Source organism: Pseudoliparis swirei, chromosome 21 (genome assembly GCF_029220125.1).
Source record: "Pseudoliparis swirei isolate HS2019 ecotype Mariana Trench chromosome 21, NWPU_hadal_v1, whole genome shotgun sequence".
In the NCBI taxonomy this organism is placed as follows: Eukaryota; Metazoa; Chordata; class Actinopteri; order Perciformes; family Liparidae; genus Pseudoliparis; species Pseudoliparis swirei.
Window position 1 is genome coordinate 14,275,154 of NC_079408.1, and position 21,141 is coordinate 14,296,294.

The 21,141-nt window shown below is 43.3% G+C and overlaps 1 protein-coding gene across 8 annotated transcripts in view; it reads left to right on the forward strand.

Moving 5' to 3' along the window:
- The window catches only part of nrxn2b (neurexin 2b), an 856,499-nt gene that overhangs the window by 117,201 nt on the left and 718,157 nt on the right, over positions 1–21,141 (forward strand). For all 8 annotated transcript variants that reach the window (XM_056442212.1, XM_056442208.1, XM_056442207.1 and 5 more), the window contains exon 3: positions 20,063–20,083. In XM_056442212.1, the coding sequence (XP_056298187.1) occupies positions 20,063–20,083 (21 nt within the window). The remainder of the gene's footprint in view (positions 1–20,062; positions 20,084–21,141) is intronic.

Consider the following 21,141-nt stretch of genomic DNA (forward strand, 5'->3'; position numbering starts at 1 on the left):
TGTTTTTCACCTAGAACTAAATTGAACGGTATTACATTTGAATAATTATTTTTACGTAGAGTCGAGCTTAAACGCATCAGCAATGCAAACTCCGTTAATACCTATGCTCTGTGCTGTGTATTAATATACTATCGGGTTTCGTGAGAAGTGATTATGACTGTCACACGTTTTGCATCCCCACATACAGTACATTCTCACACATACACACACAGTGCACTCCACATCTGCAGTCATACACCTGTCAGAAAGAAAGGCTCTGCTATCCATCAGGCTACCAATGTTGTTTCTCCAAAACCTTCAACCTACATATGTTCACAAAGACTCCAGGAGGTTTTGAAGAGCGGTGTCTTCGACACACATCGGCACCTGGCGAGACGCTTGACTAGGTGTGGGAACTGTGAAGCAATTGTTTTGGCAATGGCATGTGTGTATATATATATATAATATCTTTTTTTTTTGGGTGGGTTCAGACTTGCTTTCTCTGCACTTTGAAACAATGTTCTCCATCTCTCTAACTTTAACTTCAATATGATGGTATTTGAAAGCTCAGTATTTTTTCACTTCCTTCTTCACTGGACTGTCACTTCCCTGTATTTGACATCTTAACAGCAGCTTATACAGTTACTTTATTTCATAAAAATGAGGCTTCGCTTCAACAACAGGATTAACGCCGTAGTGCTGTACCGGTGAACATATTCCCAGTGTTATTTTTAAATGTAGCACATCCCATATTTTCAAAGACATGCTGGAAAATGATTTGCAGATGTACGTTTCTTTGACTCTTCATTGCGGTTGTGTGATGCTTGGACGTTACATCAGGAGGTGTTTGCTCTAGCTTGAAAAAACAGAAGATTTTTCTTTTTTTAATTATTCTTAAATGCAAAAAAAGTATTAATATATCATTAACAGGCCATCAGGAAGCTGACATTCAGTCTGCTTAGTTACCTTCAGCATCATCTCAAAGATGGCTTCAGGGTGACTTGCAGGAGATTTTCATCATGCACTAATTGAGCTTTCCTGCTATTTTAAATGAAAAAGAAAAAAAACACGAGAACTTTCCAGGAAAACTTTGACATTTAGTGACTACTTCAGAGTCCCTCACCCAGTATGCTGTACAGTACTGCGTCTCTTTGTACGTGTGCATCGATGCAGCCTTCAGGGAGCCTCCAGTACTTGATCCCACGCTGTGACCAGATGGCCAACACCCATAAACCTGCGAGGCAAGAAGAGGAAGTACACATGCGTTTGATGCATATATAGATGGATTCATGGTGTGAATGAATTTAATGAGGAGGAAAATGGTACAACATCCCAAATAAAACACTATTTATAATTGTTGTTTTTTGCAAAAAAGGTGAGACTGGAGGCCTCGAGCAAAGCACTGTGCATATCATTTGTAAGCCACTACACTATTGGTTGCCTATTTATTTATTTTTTCTTATGTATTCCAGCTGAAAATATAGGAAAATGATGTGTGTTCTCTACAGCACATTGTTGTGCACGTGACACCTGATCTTTCAAAGCTGCGGAGAGACAAATCAATACTGATACAGAAAGCTCGGAGCAAAACGAGACTTCGAGCTCACCTGTGTTCGTTGGGTTAAGCTCTTTCTTAAGCTTATTGCAAACAAAACGAAAACGTGTTTCCATCCCTAGTCGGTATTTAATTATTGCAGCGTACACTTCTCTTTTTTAGAATCCCTTCGTGCATGTAATCCAGCGGCCTCCAGGCCACACAGGTCAGTGCCAGACAAAGTCACATTAGCTTCTCTTGACCTCACAGCTGTAATCGGCTCTGAGGGGTGGTGGAGTGTGTGTGTGTGGGGTTCACGGTGTTTTTCAAGAGTCCCGTGTCAACGTTCAAAGAGCAGGGGGATGCGAGCGTTACATTGGCTGACCCCGAGATTACGGCGTCAGCAGTTCACTCGCAACGCCGCCCTGCAGGATTTGGACTGCCATTACCTCGCCGCGGCCAAGAAGAAGACACCTCTGCACACGCTCAGGGGAAGACTCCGACAAATTTGAACCGCCATTTCTAAAATTGGAACGTCTTGTGTTGTACTAATTGGGCAGTTGGCATCAGATGACACGCTATACGATCATCCGTTTTCCTTCCTCGTTAATGTCTGCGGCTTTGCAGCTTCTTCGGGCGCGCGGCGGAATTCCTGCTCGATAACAATGCGCGGCTCTGATTGCGCCATACGCCCGTTTATATTTAGTCGTGTCTCCAGGGTGAGGTAATTCCCTTCGTACTGTACATTGTCTCGAAGAGTCTATTCAAGAGCCCCAACAATACCGACCATGTTGTAGGGATGGGGAGGCCGGCTGGCTCGATCCTAACTCAATCGAGGATCCTCAACTATTGTCACTAAATCCGCCCCTTTAGTCTTTAGCTTCTCTCTCAATTCATTAGAAGCGAATGGGCTTTTATTGGCGTGACCATTTTAACAGGGACTCGGGGAGAGTGTGGATGCCAGTGAGGCTGAATCGACACAGGCGAGTTACGAGGGGATCGACTGGAGGCCCAAACCAGCACAAAACAAACGTAGCCAGAGAGCAAGGGAGAGATTAAGAGAATTGTCCATTTCCCCCCCCCCCCCCCGACAAACCCCACTGTTTTTCCTTTTTATTCACCCGCCATTTTATGTTCTCAGCTTATTTCTTCTGCTCATCCCTGTCAATCTTGGATGTTTTTCTTGTTCTTGTCGAGCGGTCGCCCCCACAAACATGTCCTGAGACTGATATTCAAACCATCATGATTCTCTTTTACGAAAGCATTCTGACTTCCGATATGGATTTAATATGCAAAGCAGTACCACTTAAGTGCTGCTTCGATCGCTGGTTTCCCCACTCCTTACTGTTTCATGGAGTGCAAATAGAGAACATTTTGAGATGAGAGAAGGAAACACAAAATATCTTCTCAGTGATCTTCTATTTTTTATTTAATTGATTCCACTGCCGTTTCCTAATCTCTAAGGTTTCTTGCAACGTGTAGGTGTTTATATCTGCAGCTGGCCTTGAAAGCTCTGAGACGTGTTGCATAAGACGTCTGAGGCATCGAAGCCGAAAAGGATGAGAGAGAGAGAAAGTCGGCGTTCTCTGGCGTCAGACGAGGTTTGAACCGGGTCACGTTGTTCAGCTCGTGTCAAACTCCCCGTCAGTGACTCAACGTGTGCTGCATATGTTGTGGTTCCTTTCAAGGCATCCTTGACTTATTAAAGCTTGTTTTCAAAGAATCTCTAGTCAAACATCTATGGCTGGACAATTATTCAATTCAATTCAGTTTATTTTGTATAGCCTATTCTTACTAATTACAAATTCTCCTCAGAGGGCTTTACAACAATCTACATCCAAACCTGTCCTCCTCCCTCACATCTGAATCAGAAAAACTCCCAAGAATAGAAACAACCCTTCATGGGGAAAAAAAAAAGAAAAGAACTTCAGAGAGCAACAGAGGAGAGGATCCCAGGATGGAGATGATATATGCAGATGATGTGGAAGAGAGAAACAAAAACAAAACACCAATGATGATGATGATATGAGTATGAATAGTTGGTACTAGGCATATTCCACCATCCAGACCTCCATGATCCATCAGGCAGATGGAGGTAGAGGAGGAGTGGGCGGGACATCAACAGGGCCATGGCGTAGTTGGTAGTAGGCATATTCCACGATCCATTATGTAATCTTTACATTTCCTGCCTTTCAGTTTGATGTTAAAATGATCATTTGTTTTTCTTTTTAGAAAACCGTCCTGCTCTTATCAATGAGTCCAAGAAAAATAAGAATTAGGAGTTAAGAAAAAGCGTTTTCATTGGGCTTGGAGGGTATCAAGATATACCAGGGTACTTGGAAAATCGAGAATGTATTATTTTCAATCAAAATAAACAGTGACAAACTAGAATGGGCAATCGGTAGAGTGCATACCTTCGCAAAACACAAGATGGGGCATTGAATTATGAACATGTTGGCATTCGTTGCATGCCAATTGGATGAAAATTGACCGTGCTATGGTAAAAAGAAGATGTTGACCTTTCCATGACCTTGACCTTTGACCTGATTGATTCCTAAATCTAATCAAATGGTCCCCGGATAATAAACAATCATCCCACCAAATTTCATGCGATTCGGTTTAAAACTTTTTTGTTATGCGAGGAACACGCATACAAATAAATAAATACACGGCGATCAAAACATAACCTTTCGCATTTTCAATGCGAAGGTAATAAATGTTCTCCTCTTCAAAGTGATAAGGAGATGCAGTTTTGAGATGTGTAGCGCACAGCCAGAGAGAGGCTCGGCTCAGCTGAGAGATGATGGCCACTGCGAGCGGTTACGTAACTCGTAGGAGCCAAAGGCCCCTAGATCAGAAACACCGTGGTCTCGGAACTCGGGCGACATGGGAGAACGGTTTGAAAGATGCAAGGCGAGAGCTTCACCGATGCGTCACAGACTCCTCGCTTGATTTCTAGCAGGCCAGATACCTGGATGTGTCACTCGGGGAGCTGCAGCCCATCAGAGCTCGAGACATGAGGGGAAACACGACAATCATTTATCTGGAGATGACCCTTCGACTCAACGGCGTAGGTTTGGTCTCGGCATCGGTAGGGGCACTGCAGTGTATTGTGCACAATTATTTATTCACAGGCAATTGAAATTAATAAAAATAATGGTGGGGACAGTTGTGTCTTTCCCAAAACTTTGGTTGTGACTCGTCACTATGGACCGTATGCAAACCTACGCCCTTGTTTCAACTTGAGGAGCAGTTTATTAGCCACATGATATTATTCCATCTCCGTTCAGCAAGAATAGATAAAATAAGTGTATTTATATCTATATATTATTCGATATAAGTTTAAACCTTTCAAGATTTGTGTAAGTAGACTGTCTTGTAGTCTTGGCAATTCCATGAATGCTACAATAACTTATACTTCTACCCACAGCTCAGCGCTCAAGATATGAAAAAATAGAGCCTAATTACTGTGGCATCTGAGGAATTTTGGAACAATTTGAATTGCGATAAACTGCATATTATATTTGGAAAAAAGTTATTTTGGGATGCTTTCTTCAAACATATCGCTCAGCTTTACCTCTGAGGGGAAACTAACGTTGACTTCCTGTATCTAGCGTTTGGCTTGTTTACGCGTAGAGGACAACAAGCATCTCAGTAGTAATAGCAAGAGAGTTTCCATTTCCTATCCATCAATTAGAAATGTTCTATTGAAGCACTCAGTGACTTCTTAATTTAGTTTCCGTCTCTGTCAATGAGCGAACGAGATCACTTGTAAGAAGATCTCGTCTGATCTTTAACCGCACACTGTGCACCCAGATGTTTTTGTGACACGCCACCACGTCTTTCTTTTTTTGATTTCCTCTTCAAAACACATCGCAAGGTGATGGATGGGTTGAGAAATCGTCTTTGTGATCAGAAACTTTGAGTTCCCACAGTTTTACACCACCATGCAACAAACGACCTAAACGAAGCGTTTTCCACCGGCGTCTTTAAACTGTTTTCCGTTTTATTACATTGTGTAGATTCCTCCTCAGCGCACATGACCCGCAACACAACACATTACTCAGGCTCATCCCGCTTCTGTTTTTTTTCTCACTCAGGAGATAAGCCCTCTGCCAAAGTTTCTTACATCTCATATCTCCTTGGTCCCCCATCTGTATTCCCCCTCCCTCCTCCTCTCTTTTACCATTATCTTCCCCCCCCACACACTCCCATCTCTCCTGTCTTCCCAGCTTAACAAAGATAAGATTTTTTCTTTCCCGGTGAGTTCTCGGTGTCGATACTAATGTGCTGCCATCATCGATAAACTGTCAGCCCCCCCCCCTCCCCACCCTGCGCCATTCCTCTCCTGACCTTTCTGCAGCAACTATAATAAAAAAAGACATGCATGTTCCATATGACATTTTTTAAAGGCTTTAATGCAGAGTGACAGATTGATAAAGTGTTCCTGTTTGCCTTCTTCAATGACACGTGCCACTTTTTTGTTCCGAGTCTCAAGGGATTTATACTTTGAAGTAAAAATAGATATTGTGAATAATCTGCATTCCTGAATTAAGCATCGTAGGCACGCGTCATTAGATCACGATAGAGCCCAGGATGGGAGCGGAAAGAGGCGTCAGAACACTCAGTCAGGGGTCTGGTAGAGAAATAGAGCAGCAAAAATGTCACTTTGTGCGTTGATGTGTCTTTGCTTGCAGTTGCAGTGACATCAATGAGGTGGATCCACCGTTGCTGCTTGAACTGAACCAAATGTGTCATTTTGGTGTACACTATGGCTAGGGATGGGTGTCGTTTGGGTTTTTTCCGATACCGGTGCTAAACTGGTACTTTTAAAACGATACCGGTGCCTAAACGGTGCCTGAACTGATACTTTTTTTTTTAAACGCACAATGTGCAGACCTTATAGGGTTAAACCTGTCACTGTTTTGATGGGCAAAGAGAACAACCAATCAGAGGTACTGAAGATGACATGTGACAAATAAAGTCTTGCTTCTGACAGCGAGAGGTCCACTGAAACAAAGTGATGCCCCACGGTCTTTATTCCTCCGTAATTATATTCCCGGTAACACCGGGTATACAGCCGGGACCGCTGGACATCAACACATCTGCTAGCAGACTGTCACGCTCGTAGCTCGTAGCTAGCGCTAGCTATGAGCTAGCTTAAACATGGTTATAATGGCATATTATTATTTCTTGGCCTACTTTTATGAATGCAAGACTTGCAATAAACGTTACGGTACTAATCTGAGTTATGGCTGCTCGTCATCATCGGTCTCCACGTGTTCAGGGGGAAACAACAACAAAAAACAGAAAATATAAATCAGACAATTTTATTCTTATTTATTTGTGTTTATTTTTTGTTATTTTAATATGAACAATAACTTATTTCTGTGGTTTTTTTAATTAAACATGATATTTAGCGTTTTTTTATGTGTGTGTACCTACCTAGCACAGGCAATACAGATAGGACACTCAACAAAGAACAAAAACAAAACGCTATAAAATTATCAGAATTATTAAGTCAAATTATGGGGGCATTTTTTGCCCCTCCTCGTGATACCGGGGACACAATTATATTTCTTAGGGGCAGTTTTGCCCTATGCCCTGACTGCAACGCTTTGACAGCAAATGGAGTCGCTTGACTTTCTCTTAACACCAGTCGCACCGACAGAGCATGAATGAAACTTAGAGAAAGTAAAATCTCCAAAGTGTGGCAGCCACACTTACAGCTGACGTATAATCATTGCTGATGGCTGAGAAAGTGACGTCGCGTAGCTCGAGACTTCACAGAGATTGTGTTGGCAGGCTGTCTCGAACAGCCAGTGATGTCATCCCATGTTTCTGTTTACTCCTTTTTTTGGAACAGTTTGCAGTCAATAGTCGTCAACCGTGTAAAACGCTGTGGCTTTGACTCGCCGATGTTGTAGCTGACCGCCTCTGACCGGTCGGGACTCCTTCCTGTCCTTCGTAGACATTACTCGGAGGCTCACAGTTTGATGTGTCAGCACACGTGGATACCTGTGCGCTCCAAGGCCATGTCCAATAAACAATCTGCACATGTCTATGAATAGTGGATTTACAATTGAGATGTACAATATGTGCTTCAGTGTCTTGTTGAAGTACCTTCAGTATGAAATGAGAGAAAAGAATAGTCCATCCTAGGATAATAGATTGAATGCTGATAACACAAAAAAGGCACTCCATTCATCTGAATTCAACCGTGCATGTTTGCGTATTTGTATAGTAATCCAACCTTGTTTTTTTTTATCCATTGTAAAACATAATCTGACAGAGGATTTGAAAGTGGGGGACAAAGAAACATGATCTCTTTACGTTGATTTGATGAGTTCATGATCACAGTTGGAGATTTCAGGAGCAATAGAAGAACCAAATCTCTTTAGGTCACCTTAAACAGGGATTAGGTAGAGCAATTTGAAATTGTAATATAAAGTCTGACATGCTGAGAGAAAATAGTCTGAAACAATGACACCTGTATTTTGGTATATCAAAAGGATTATTTATAAAAAGAATTTGAGGGTTATAAGTGTGATTGAAACGTATGTATATGGAATATATATATTGATATATATATTTTTTTCTTCTTCTTTATTTCATATTAATTATTCCATTTATTTGATAATAATAATAATTTAGAATAGGAATATATAAGCATTTTTGCTTCGACCTATCCCTTTTCAGTCTTTCTGTTTTTGTGTATTGTATAGAATAAGATTGTAATGTATTGCAGTTATTGACTGAATAAAAGAAATACACAACAACAATATAATAGTATTGTTATACCCAGTGTGTCTGCCGTTAGCTCGTGTATTCGTCTCATTTCCACGGATAACTGTCCGAATCCAGGTGGCAAGATGTTGAGAGTACAATTGAATTTCAGTAAACGTCAAGTTTGGGTTTCACGGCTTGCTAGAAGTTTCTAGAGCTGCCATTTTCCATCAGTGTTTACGATGTCATGCAGGGAGAAAATGTGTGTAGTGGTGAAGAGGCGGACGTACCCCACTGACAGCAGCCTTAATACAACAGAACGATGTAGCGTAGTACCTACTTTTCTTTATAGATGCAACTTAAAATGCTGAGCTGCTGCTTGTTGTTGTCTCCATCTACACAAACAACCCGGGGAGAGGGGTGTCAAGAGGCATTCTGGGACGTAGGACATCACAGACTCATGTACAACTACCAATGCAGAGTGTGTACACTAATACGCATTGTCACTACTTTGAACATCATGGAGCAATGCTTTAAAGTTAGCGTGTTTTCCTGAGCGAGTAATGCTACATTCCTTTCAAATTTAATAAATGAATCTGAAATCCAGTTCCCCCTGCTGCCGTCAGTGAGCTGTTGGCTCCACGAGAAGCGTCTGTGAAGTGAACATGTTGGTTAGATCAGCACTGGTTGACTGATATCTGTGACACGTGAATGATACTGATTCAAACTTCAATGAGATTTAAAATCAGGGTTAAATGAGAGAGAATGAGCCGAGTCGAACATCAAATGTCATTAAGTCTGCTCGGCTGGAGGGCCCGAAAAAAACAAGAAGGCAGCGAAGAAAGGCCAACGTTTGATTGGTGGAAGATTAATCATTCACACTCACACACACACACACACCCACACACAAACCATATTTAAGATATTCATTGGGTTAGTATTGGAATTGTGTTTTTGAGCTCTTGTTAAGTTGTAATAGTTTATTTTGATTCTGCTCATGTACATAGAGGAAGTCTTATGCTTTAAATGAATACATATAGAAAGATATTCTGATCGGAAATATTAGGTAGAATATTATTATGACTGTATTATGAATGTATTGTGAAGCATTAGGGAAAGACTGTTTACTGTATTGACTGTATGTGATGATAACATGTTTTACATGTTTATATGTGTGTCTCATGGGGAGGAATGTTCGTTAATATTTCAGAGATGTGGAAGCCGGTTGAAGCCTGTCATGTTATTTTAATCCGGAAAGTAACATACTGGACTTTTATTGTGAAGGGATTTTTTTAGTAGTCTGACCGGAAGTGACGTTGTGACCCGGGGTCGTGACGTTTGACCTCTATTTTGATAGTGGACTTTTAGCCAACGAGATGGTGATGTATGACTGAATGACAAAGGACTAACTTTTGAGAGTAGCTGATTGGCTGCTGACGACTAATACCTCTTTGTACTGGGAGAAATCTCTTTCGTCTTGACCTCCGTTAGCCAGCATCACTCGCGTTAGCTCGTACCTGTGGAGCCTGGATCACTACGAACCCACGATCGTGAGCTTTGATTGTTAAACTTCTTGCCATTAAATATTGTTAAACTTGATCCATCGCATTCCAGTCTTGATTTCAATCGAACGCGAGACGTCCGGCATAAACTACTCTTTACTCTCCGTGGCACGTTTCATCTGTGGTGGTTGTCAGTGGTCTGCTTACTTTCTCTTGCCGTTTGCACATGAACAGCAGAGCTAGAGGTATTCATTCTCTCCTCTCCATAAGAAACCATTTGCTGCCATCCATTCTTGTATTTTATAAATGAAACTAGTTCCACAGACCTGGGAAAAAAAGACGCCCAGAGCCAGATAATATATCAAACATGAAGCATCCATTTGATTCAGTCAACGTTTCAGTTTATTTAGTGTTCATTGTGCCTCAGCTGAGTGTTTTTATATACTGTAGGTGCTGCATTATTTTACACTATCAATCACTTGCAAGCACACAAGCGGAATTTGAAGGAAAATTATCTATTTAAATCAAGTTATGTTCCAAACTTTATTGTAACATCCATAGTACGATAACGCTTTTATTTAGGCTGCCTTTGTCATGGTCGTGCAGGGGCTGTACGCAAGAGCAAGAACAACGGAGCACGGGTAGTTCAGTAGTCGTTATTGAACTGAACCAGAGTTGGAAAAGGTAAGATATCGGGGAGATTGGCGTCCGGACAGGAAGAATCCGTGAGGGCTGGTGGTGGACTGGGTCGGCAAGGCTGAGACCAGGAGCGGTGGGACTGAGGCCGAGGGAAGCAACGGTGGGACAGGAGGTCGAAACAAACGATTTGTGAGGAACCAAGTTGGGCCGTAGACGGAATTCAGTGTGAGACGACGGTCTGGTGAAGAGTGGAGGGAAAACTGGAGTAGATAAACTGTGGGGCTAGTTAACTGTTAGCAGAGAGTTGTTTTTCGTAGATTAGATTCTTTTGAACGAAACAAGTCATAGGGCTCATAGCTGCAGACCTTAAAATACAGTCGCAGCTTAACAATTAGCTGAGCAATTAGCATATTCTCACGATCAAACTCTGTACGACATCGCTAACGTGACGAGGACAGGCGGATGCTCTGGCTGAACACTTCTGCACGTGGATGGTCTGCGTGTTGGCCAGACGTCGTGATGCACTGCCGCTGCAGCTTTAGTGCATTTTACACAACGAGGAGTTCTCAGCACATCTACCGGAGTAAAATGTCGCCGGACATTTGATCTTTTTCTTCTCTCTCTGCCATAAAGTGTGTCTCGCGCTGTACTAAGAGGGGGGGGGGGGGTTGTCAGAATAAGGCACCACTCAGAGCAGAGACAAGAGTTTCTCTACGGTGTTTTTCCACCTGGAGATCTCACTCCGTAACTTCTACAGTACCGTTAGCAATACCGTTAACTCCGAAGCTTATCGATACTCGGGATATTTACAACAGTCTTATTAGTTCCCGTTTAGAACCGGGTATCGGGGGAGGGGGATAAGTATCTAAGAATTGCCGCTCCATTTCTTCATCTTAGTTTCTAACTGTCTCACCATGTCCTTGTTGAACCTTGTCCTCGATGCCTGATTTACGCCACGCTCCAGTCCTCTAACTTTACCCCTTACTCAGCACTGTGACGATGGCACCCACGCTCATTCCTCAAATGATTAGCTCTCTTTGACCTCCCTCTGAAACCTACTTTAGCTTTATTAGTCACTGTGAGGTTACACGCTGAACGTACGGATACTACAGATGTGCATGCTTGTTTCTGTAAGGAATATGTCGAATATGTCAAGCATAGCTCTGCCCAGGGTGAACACGTTTCTAAATATATATTTAAAATGTAAAATGCTGATATAATGTTCCTGATCTGCATAGAAAAACAGGCACATACGCTCTAACCTAATCTTTTACAAATGTATTGTACCAAAACAACAATGTTCCATAGCTTACGATGTAGGATATACCACCATGAGCGACTTCTACCATATATCCAAATACTGCTTTTATACAAAAGCCTTCAAGCTGGAATGGAAAACGGTATTTACTGTTCAAGACAAAACAGATATACATCTGTTTAAGGTTGCATTTCTCAAATCCTTTCCATTTGACCCGTCAAAGATGAGATGGCGCGGCTGTGTCCAGACGCCGTCGAGGTAGCTCCGCGGAGATTGTGCGCTCTTTTAGTTTTTGTGTTTATTTTTAATGTTTTCTTTGCCACAAACACATCGGCACTAACAGCATACGACCACAGCACACTTTTGGACATAAACTTTTGCGCAAAACAAGGGTTTTTGTCCACTTTTTCCATCGATCCAGCGTGGCCGGCAGAGATCGTACGAGCGAACCACATCAACAACAGTGGAGCCGCTACTACGGGGAGACGACGAAAACATCGAGGGAAACGGAGCGGAATTCGGAACAGACTGAGAGTTCAAGCCCACCGTCCACCTCTGCCCAGCATCCTTCTTGCTAACGTCCAGTCTCTGGAAAATAAGATGGATGATGTTAGGGCAAGGATCAGATTCCAACGGGACATGAGGGACTGTAATATCTTTTGTCTGGCGGAAACATGGCTGACCCGCTGGTGCGGATCGAGTCATATGCCCAACCGAGTCCTTCTCTGTTTTCCGTGCAGACAGAACGGAAGAGTCTGGTAAATCTAAGGGTGGAGGGTTTGCTTCATGACTAACAACATGTGGTGCGACCCCAAGAACATTAAGACTCTTTCTCGTTCCTGCTCGCCGAACCTGGAACATCTGACGATCTCATGCCGTCCATTCGACCTTCCCGGGAGTTCAGCTCGGTCATCACCACAGCCGTCAACATACCACCACAAGCGGACACCGACGTAGCACTATCGGACCTACATGATGTGTTATGTCGGCATCAGAACAAGTATCCCGACGCGGCTGTGGTGGTGGCTGGGGACTTTAATAGGGCTAACCTAAAAAAAGTCATGCCGAACTTTCACCAGCACATTACGTGTGCTACCAGAGGAAAGAACGTTGGACCACTGCTATACGCCATTCAAGAGAGGCTACAAGGCTGTCTCTCTCCTCCGTTCGAAAATCAGACCATGCCGCCATTTTTCTGCTTCCGGGTACCGCAAAAGATCGCGGGAAGCGGTAGTGACGAGGAACGTGAAGCGGTGGTCTGACCAATCAGAGGCTGAGCTACAGGGCGCTCTGCGTGTCGTCGACTGGGACATGATCCAATCCAGTTCCAGTGACGTCAGCGAGTTTTGAAGTAGCAATGAGCCTCATAGCAACGCTTAGCGGACACCATCGTCCCCACGGTAAAAGTTAGGGTCTTTCCTAACCAAAAGCCGTGGGTTGATGGATCCATCCGTGAAGCTGTGAACGCCCGTACTGCTGCCTATAACTCCGGTCTTGTATCCGGCAACATGGACGAGTACAAGGCAGCGGTCTATGGACTGAGGAGGCGGTGAAGGAAGCCAAAAGGAGGTACCGAGACAGAGTGGAATCACAGATGGAGCAGCGCGACACCAGGCGCCTATGGCAGGGGCTACGGACTATCACAGACTACCAGAGCAGACCCGCGCTATGGTGAGTGCCGACGCATCCCTAGCGGACGACCTGAACTCATTTTATGCACGGTTTGAGGCTAGCAACAACAGCGCTAGCTCGCCGGCTAACAACAACACCGTTAGCGTAGCCGAGGTGAGTTCTACCGCTGGGGACGAACACACACTCTCTGTGACCGAGCACAGTGTGAGGAGGGCTCTGTTGAGGGTGAACACCAGGAAAGCTGCAGGTCCAGATGGCATATCTGGGCGAGTACTGAAGACCTGTGCTAACCAGCTAGCTCCAGTGTTCACCACAATATTCAACCTCTCCTGGCTGAGTCCGTGGTCCCCGCCTGCTTCAAGAGATCCACTATTGTCCCTGTGCCCAAGAATGCTTCTCCAGCATGTATGAATGACTACCGACCGCTGGCCCTCACCTCGGTGGTCATGAAATGCTTTGAGAGGCTGATAAAGGACTACATCTGCGCCTTCCTCCCTTCCTCCATGGACCCGCTGCAGTTTGCTTATCGCCCAAACAGATCCACAGATGATGCTGTCTCCCAGGTACTGCACACCACACTCTCTCATCTGGACAGCCAGAGGGGGGGCTATGTGAGACTGCTGTTCATTGATTATAGTTCAGCTTTCAACACCATAGTCCCCTCCAGACTGGCCGGCAAGCTGATTGAGCTGGGACTGAACACCCCTGTGTGCTTGGATCCTGGACTTCCTGACCGCCAGGCCACAGGTGGTCAGGGTGGGCAGACACACCTCCAAATCCCTCACCCTGAACACAGGATCCCCCCAGGGTTGCGTCCTCAGCCCTCCTCTGTACTCCCCGTACACACATCACTGTGTGGGCAGGCTCAGCTCAACACCATCATCAAGTTTGCGGATGACACAGTGGTGGTGGGCCTGATCTCCGACAACGACGAGAAGGCCTACCTGGAGGAAGTTGCTGATCTGTCACTCTGGTGCCAGGACAACAGCCTCCTCATGAATGTCACCAAAACTAAGGAGCTGATTGTGGACTTTAGGAGGGTACAACAACAGAGGACGTACTCACCACTGGGGATTAACGGGACTACTGTGGAGAGGGTGAGCGGGTATAAATACCTGGGAGTCCACATCACCGAGGATCTGACATGGTCAACAAACACAGACACTCTGGTGAGAAAGGCAAGGCAGCGCCTCTACCACCTCAGGCAGCTGAGGAAATTTAAAGTTTCCCAGAGGATCCTTCAGTCCTTCTACTCTGGAGCTGTAGAGAGCGTCCTGACAGGAAGCATCACAGCCTGGTTTGGCAACTGCTCCGCTCAGGACAGGAAGGCTCTGCAGAGAGTAGTGCGTTCGGCTGAACGCACTATTGGAACTACACTCCCCACCCGGTCTCCCCTCGCGGTTCGGCACACATGTGAACCACGTATTGTAAAAAAACAAAACAATATTCAGGCAAATATATCAGGATAACAGCATTTATGCTTTTCTAGTCTCTGGTCTTTGATAATGTTCGATTGTAAATCACCAGTCCAGGTTTAAATTGACCGGAGAGGGTTGGTATTTTTCTGGAGATGGGCACTTTTCCTCCATAGGCGTTATCCTGTAATGTTCGTAGTGGGTTTATGCAAATAGTGGGTTTATGCAGATGCTTCCTAACACTCTAAGCAGCTTAGATGCATCCTGGTAATAAATATGCCATCTAATTAGTTATAGGCCTATTTGAAATATTCAGATTTCATGAAAAAAAAAAAACATAAAACCCTGATATTTCCTCTGACGATACTTGTTCATATTTCATATCGTGGCAACCCGAGTGAAAACTCAGCTTAGTCAGCATTATTAAACTTTACTGTACCCAGTTCATCTTGAAGAAGTACATTATATTACTACACTACAGTGCAGCCTCTTTGTTACTGTCCCCACAATAATTCAATATCATAAGCTTTAAATTGTATTGCAGTGATGTTTCATTGGATTGCATTTGACTGCAAGGTTTACTTGTTGTTGTATCAATTTAAAATGATGCCACTCTCGCCTCCTGTTGTGACAAAAGAACTTTTTTTTGATGCCATCAAAAACTACATGATGTCAAAATTGACATTGCCTTTCATCCAGAGGCTGATTTAGCAATTCAATTTATTCATCCGCAAACATACGCACAGCAATACACTTGCATTGTACGTCTCTTCATACAGGAGATACCAGTACAGGTACTAGACAGACCCTCGGGGTAAAGTACAGCATTACTAGTAAGTAAAGCAGCTCTCACTAAATATCACTGTATTCACAAGTTCATCATTTTCACTCATTAAAATACAAGATGATACAAATACGCTCTGCTTTGTGTGTCAGAGTTTAAAGCCAGATCATTAGATGTTGTACGATCGTGTCGGAGCACGTGGGCATCTTGATGTCTGCGTGGTTTGCATGTGCACCTCCAGCAGAGACGGATATACGGTCTCTTTCATGTTGATCTTGATTTCCCCTCTGTGATGCCTTGCTGCTGTGATTTGGCTCTTATCCATAATGAGAAAATTATTCAGACAATTATAGATGATTATTCTTTTCAAAAGACATCAAACTATCAAAATAGTCTTTTTTTCTCAGGATGCACATTGGTTGATGTCCACATTTGTCATCAACTGCCTGGATATTGACAGACAGAATGGTTTTGAGGATGAAGGCCTGCGTGCATAGAGTCCATAAAGACGTCGGCCTGTGCGACTGCATGGGGCGACCCGGAGGCGGCAACAATTGTTCAACATCTCTTTCAGAACGGCGCTGCCGACATCACAGGAGAAGATGGAGGAAAAGCTTTGTTATGGCCTTGTCCTGCCTGTCCTGAGATTTATTTGTCCGACCGACACCATCGTAACAAATGTTTATATAAAAGCGGATTTGTGGAAGCGGAGCAGCCGAGCGTACCCTGAATGTTGGCGCTATATGTACTTATATCGCCATGCGCGCTGTCTCCGAGGGGACGTTGTCCTCGCTCTGCGCCAGCTGTCAGATTGAGCGGTGACAAGCTGAATCATACAGCGTATGAAGGCAGGAATACACAGGTAGATGCAGGTGGTAGAAAACTGTCAAACCAGAAGAAAGTAGCCCACATATATAGTAGAAAGCAAAGGGGGAAGTGGAACCCAGCCGGACAAGAGTTCTTATGTTTCAAGAATTGCCTTTATTGGACATTAATTACAATATATGTAACAGCATGTTCTCTTTCTTAAAGGGAACATACAGCTCAAATCTAGCATTAGCATCTTATTACAATTCATTTAGCAAGTTAATTAAAAAATAAGTCACTAAACATGTAGTCAAAGCCCAAATAAAACACAGAGTACCCCGCTCCCGTTCCAGCTCGGTGCTTAGCAGTTCATAAAGTAAGGCACATGCTCACCTTTTCCTTCAGTACAACGTTAGCTAACGTACTTTTTGCGAAGTCATCTTACGAGATTTACGTCTACTTCCGGTCTCGCCGGAAGAGTTCAAATTAAAAGGACCTAAAACATACAAAGGTACCTACAAATAGTCACCATATTAACAGAAAACCTTTTTCAGAGTCATTTACAAAGGGTGACTCTTGTCGATCATGCAACTTTGGTCTTAAGGGTGTGATATTTTGCGAAGATATTTTTGTTATAAAAACATTTCCGATGAAGCGCTCCCCAGCCACCCCTTTTCTGTCGGACAAAGACTGTATATGGACACAGGTCCTTCGTCGTCTGTCTTTGTACCATGTAGCATATCGTACATATTTTTTCTCCTAAAGATGGCTCTTAAGTACTTTTAAAGAAAATGCTTTTCAACCTGCAGTTGAGCTCTAATATTTTAAGTTCTATTCATATTTGTCGTGCACATTTAGAAATGGAGTTGTACATTGCCATGTTTGCCGTATTACACACTAACGCCTGGCTGAGTTCTATTTGTATCCAACCAACACCTAATTGTGTGGATTCCTCCATGTGCAAAGAAATATGAATATATAGTATTTTGGCATGCTTTTCTCCCCTCGGTAAATCCTTTAGTTAGCTGCTTGGTTAGGATTAGTTCTACATAGTCTCTCATTTACCTCTAAAGCTATGACGGATTCATCGGCGAACGAATTGAGCTTCTTCACTGCTTCCATTTGAATTTGGTATTTATTTCATTTTTATTACAGCCCACACCTAATTCCCGCTTTCTTTTATACCCTGTGACTGTCTACTTGATTAATTTGACTTTGGCTGCTTGAGGTATGGCACACTAATTTAGAGATATGAAAGCAATGTCACCTTTTTGTCTACATTTCAGCATTTTTGGTTTTGGATTGGCTGGAAATTGTTAGAATAAAGCATTTTTTTTAATCTCTCTGACTATATCAAGGCCCCATTTTTACACCATCATGCATAACAAGCTTGAGAGTGTTTTCCTCTGAAATACATTCTCTGCACACCCTTTTGAATCAAGAAGTGCATTGAAAAGACAGAGTGATCCCAGTGGAGGTTTAAGTCCAAGGCTATGTGGAATACGCCCGAATAGAAAACCGCCCTGGGATGAAGGCCATGGGTGGTAAGGACTACAGGAATCTATCATTGGGATAACAGGGACACACTGAGAGTGAAGGGTTATATCCCCCAAGTGCCTGACTGAAATCACATTTCTTCCCTAAGGTTAGATTTCACAACGATTCCCAACACTTTTAAAAAGGAATAGGCTCAACCTTCAAATGATATATTTTTAACAATTGCGGCTGCTCATCCTTTCAATTCAATAAAATTCTTTATTTTGTATAGCCCCGTATTACAAATTCCCCTCAGAGGGCTTTACAATCTGTACACATACGACATCCCTGACCTTTGACCTCACATCGGATCAGGAACAACTATCACAGAAAAAATAGTGAAGAAACGTTCAGGAGAGCAACAGAGGAGGATCCCTCTCCAGGATGGACAGGAGCAAAATATGTCATGTGACCAGAATGAAGCATTACAAAGTTACATAAACACGTTCAATGAATATGACAGAAATGATGAATAATGAGTTGTAGGCATGGACCACGATCCAGATAACCACGATCCATGTGAACAGAAGAAGATGGAAACCTGAGAAGGCACAAAGACTCAAGGGAGGAAGTTAAATTTCCTGTATCATGGGCCTCTTGGAAAATTCTTTCAAGTAATACGGAACGCATCATACCTAAAAGAAAGTTTCTTTTATGTATGAACACCGAACATCATCTCAACACAAACCATTGTCAGTTTTGTTTCTTAGTTTTTGTCTCTTCCTAATAATGTTTCTCTTGAGTAGAACAGAATGCAATAAGCAGTGAGGAGGCTCTGAGGTGGGTGCTTTTCTTCAGGAATTGTATCAAATAAACCAACATCCAGACTAAGAGATTCATGCGAGTTGTTTGAGAATTTATTTATTTTTTATCTAAGGACGATGGACTATGATTAGATATGAGACGAGAGAAAAGAGTGCTAACAAATAACCACTACCCACATTAGACAAACCCTGTTCCCGTGCTTCTTCTGATTGGCACTCATTCATTATGAAGGGCTTCCAGTCCCTGTACTGGTGTTTAAATGCCACCCGAACTATCTCCACTTGAGGAGAGGTTTAATATGTACATGATCATGTTGATGGTGGAAAATGGCAGTACATGTGGCATTGAACCCATTTAGCCCATTTAGTTCAGACACCAGGGATGCTTGGTGAGTGAGACCTTCCTCCAAGGTCCTGATGTGCTTGAGGTTTGTTGTTTTTGTATAGTTGGTGTCTTAGCTTCAAGTGGATTGTTTAAGAAAATACCCTTCCAGAAACTCTGCTGGGGTGTAACAGGAATTCTGCTTGACTTGCTTACTTTTCAGCCCCAAAGGACCCCAAATAGTGCGTTTCATATTTAGAAATGGCTGCTGTTATCATCAAATCTTAATGCTAAAAGCAAACGTAACTATGTAGGCTTTCCAACACTATACAGACTTATGTGGACCATGAATAAAAAATAGATTTTCCCTTTTAAGCACTAAGAAGTAAAATATTTTTCAATTTACTTGACCTCATACATTGTATGCTGGCGGTGGCAGAAACCTACAGCTGGTGATGCTCTGAATGGGAAGTTGTACTCGACTAACACATTAAGTCCCTCTAGAGGGTCTTGACTTAATGAAGTTCCGAGGCCCAGCAGCCACAATACCAGATCAAAACTTGGAGCTCTCCACATGGATGCTAAGCCAGGCTAGAAGTTTTTCTCCAGTCTGGAGGAAGGTTGTAGAGTAGCAGCTGGCTGCAGGTTTATTTTCTACCATTAAAGATTGGCTTCTGCAGCTGTGGGGTAGCTTTTGTGAGTAGAGCGTCCTGCGGTAGCCTGAACTCTGACTTTATCTCACGGTGTCATTAAGCCACAGAGAAGTGTGTGTGAGAGTCGGTGTCGCTCATTCGGGGATCGTCTTTGACTGAAGCCTCCTGTTCCCGCCTCCTGTTCCCGGTGGGAGGTGGGAGTGTGGTTACAAGCTGAGGATTCTTCACACTTCTATTGGACTTTTCATGACAACAACAATATGAGTAAAATACAAAGACATCCGATTATATATTCAAAGGAGCAGACTTTCAACATTTAGTTTTTGCTGCCAAGTCTCCCAGATCTTAAGCACTGTTTTCACTTTTTATTTAGATTTTTATCTTGCAAAGATTTAGTTTGAAGACTAAAAACGAAGACGTTTATTTGAAGAAAAAGTTCCATTTATTAATGCTGTCCTTTGTGTCTGTTCTCTCTTTTCTTTCATGCCTTCCCCTTGGACCCTCCCTGAAGCTGAAGAGTATGCTGTTGAAGGTAAGACCGATGCTTTACATCTCGGGGGCCCTGTGACGGCTTCCCCTATTGCTGATGCTGGCTGCTTGTTAATACTGTAAGCCCTCCCTCTGAGGAGGGGCATTGTCAGTTTGGACTGCGGTTATAAGTGACTACAAGGGGGCCTAAATTACAGTTTTCGAATCAGACAAAAGTTTCGGGAGCTACAACCGAAATGATCTCTATTATTTCTTGTTTATTTGATCTTTGTCTTCTTATTTTGCTTCACTGCAGTGTATCTCTATAGATACAAGCATATGGTCGTATATTTCCCTCAAGAATGCGGCTATCTTGGCGATTTTGAGATCCCGTCTTCTGCTTTCCTTACTCCTTGTTTTCCCAACAAAGGTGAATGAAGACTGCCTGTAATGGCCCTCGAGAGGCCTCATTAGCTCTTGGGCCACGTTCTAAACCAGTGGTGTATGGAGCAGACCCTAGGGATGGGTCGGCCTCGGCTTGTCTGTAGGCTGTTGCCGGTATGCATGTTGAGCTGTCGAGGAAGAGGTGCACTGGTGGAGTCAGTCCGTCAGAACAGACGTTCAGATCGACACAAAATGCTTCCATGAATATGTGTGTTGAGTAGTGAACTGGTGTCTGGTGTATTCATGCTTTGGAGGTGCATTTCCCCCTTGCTGAGTTGGAGGTGATGGATTACCCATCAAATGGCCTGAACCAGCAGGGGAAATCACGATGACAAACACCCTTTTGCTCCAGGTTTTCTTTAAAGCTGAACACTTCAATGCTGCATTTGCTTCTCAATCTTTCTACCAGGCATGAGTTGTTTGTCTTGTGGCGTTGTGGAAGTATAAAGCATACGTCATAGCGGCATGTCATTGTTACCCAGTGAACTCTATTTGAAATCCCAGGTACTGGCCAAGGGCATATATTGTAGGGTAAGCATCTTATTAATTAAGCGATGTGCTCGGTATGCAGAATATGTGCACTTGTAGAGGCTGACATTTTCTCAGTGTGTTCCTACAGTACATCAGAGATGCAAGTCTCCTGTACTGACTGTGTGTGTGTGTGTGTGGGGCCCTTGA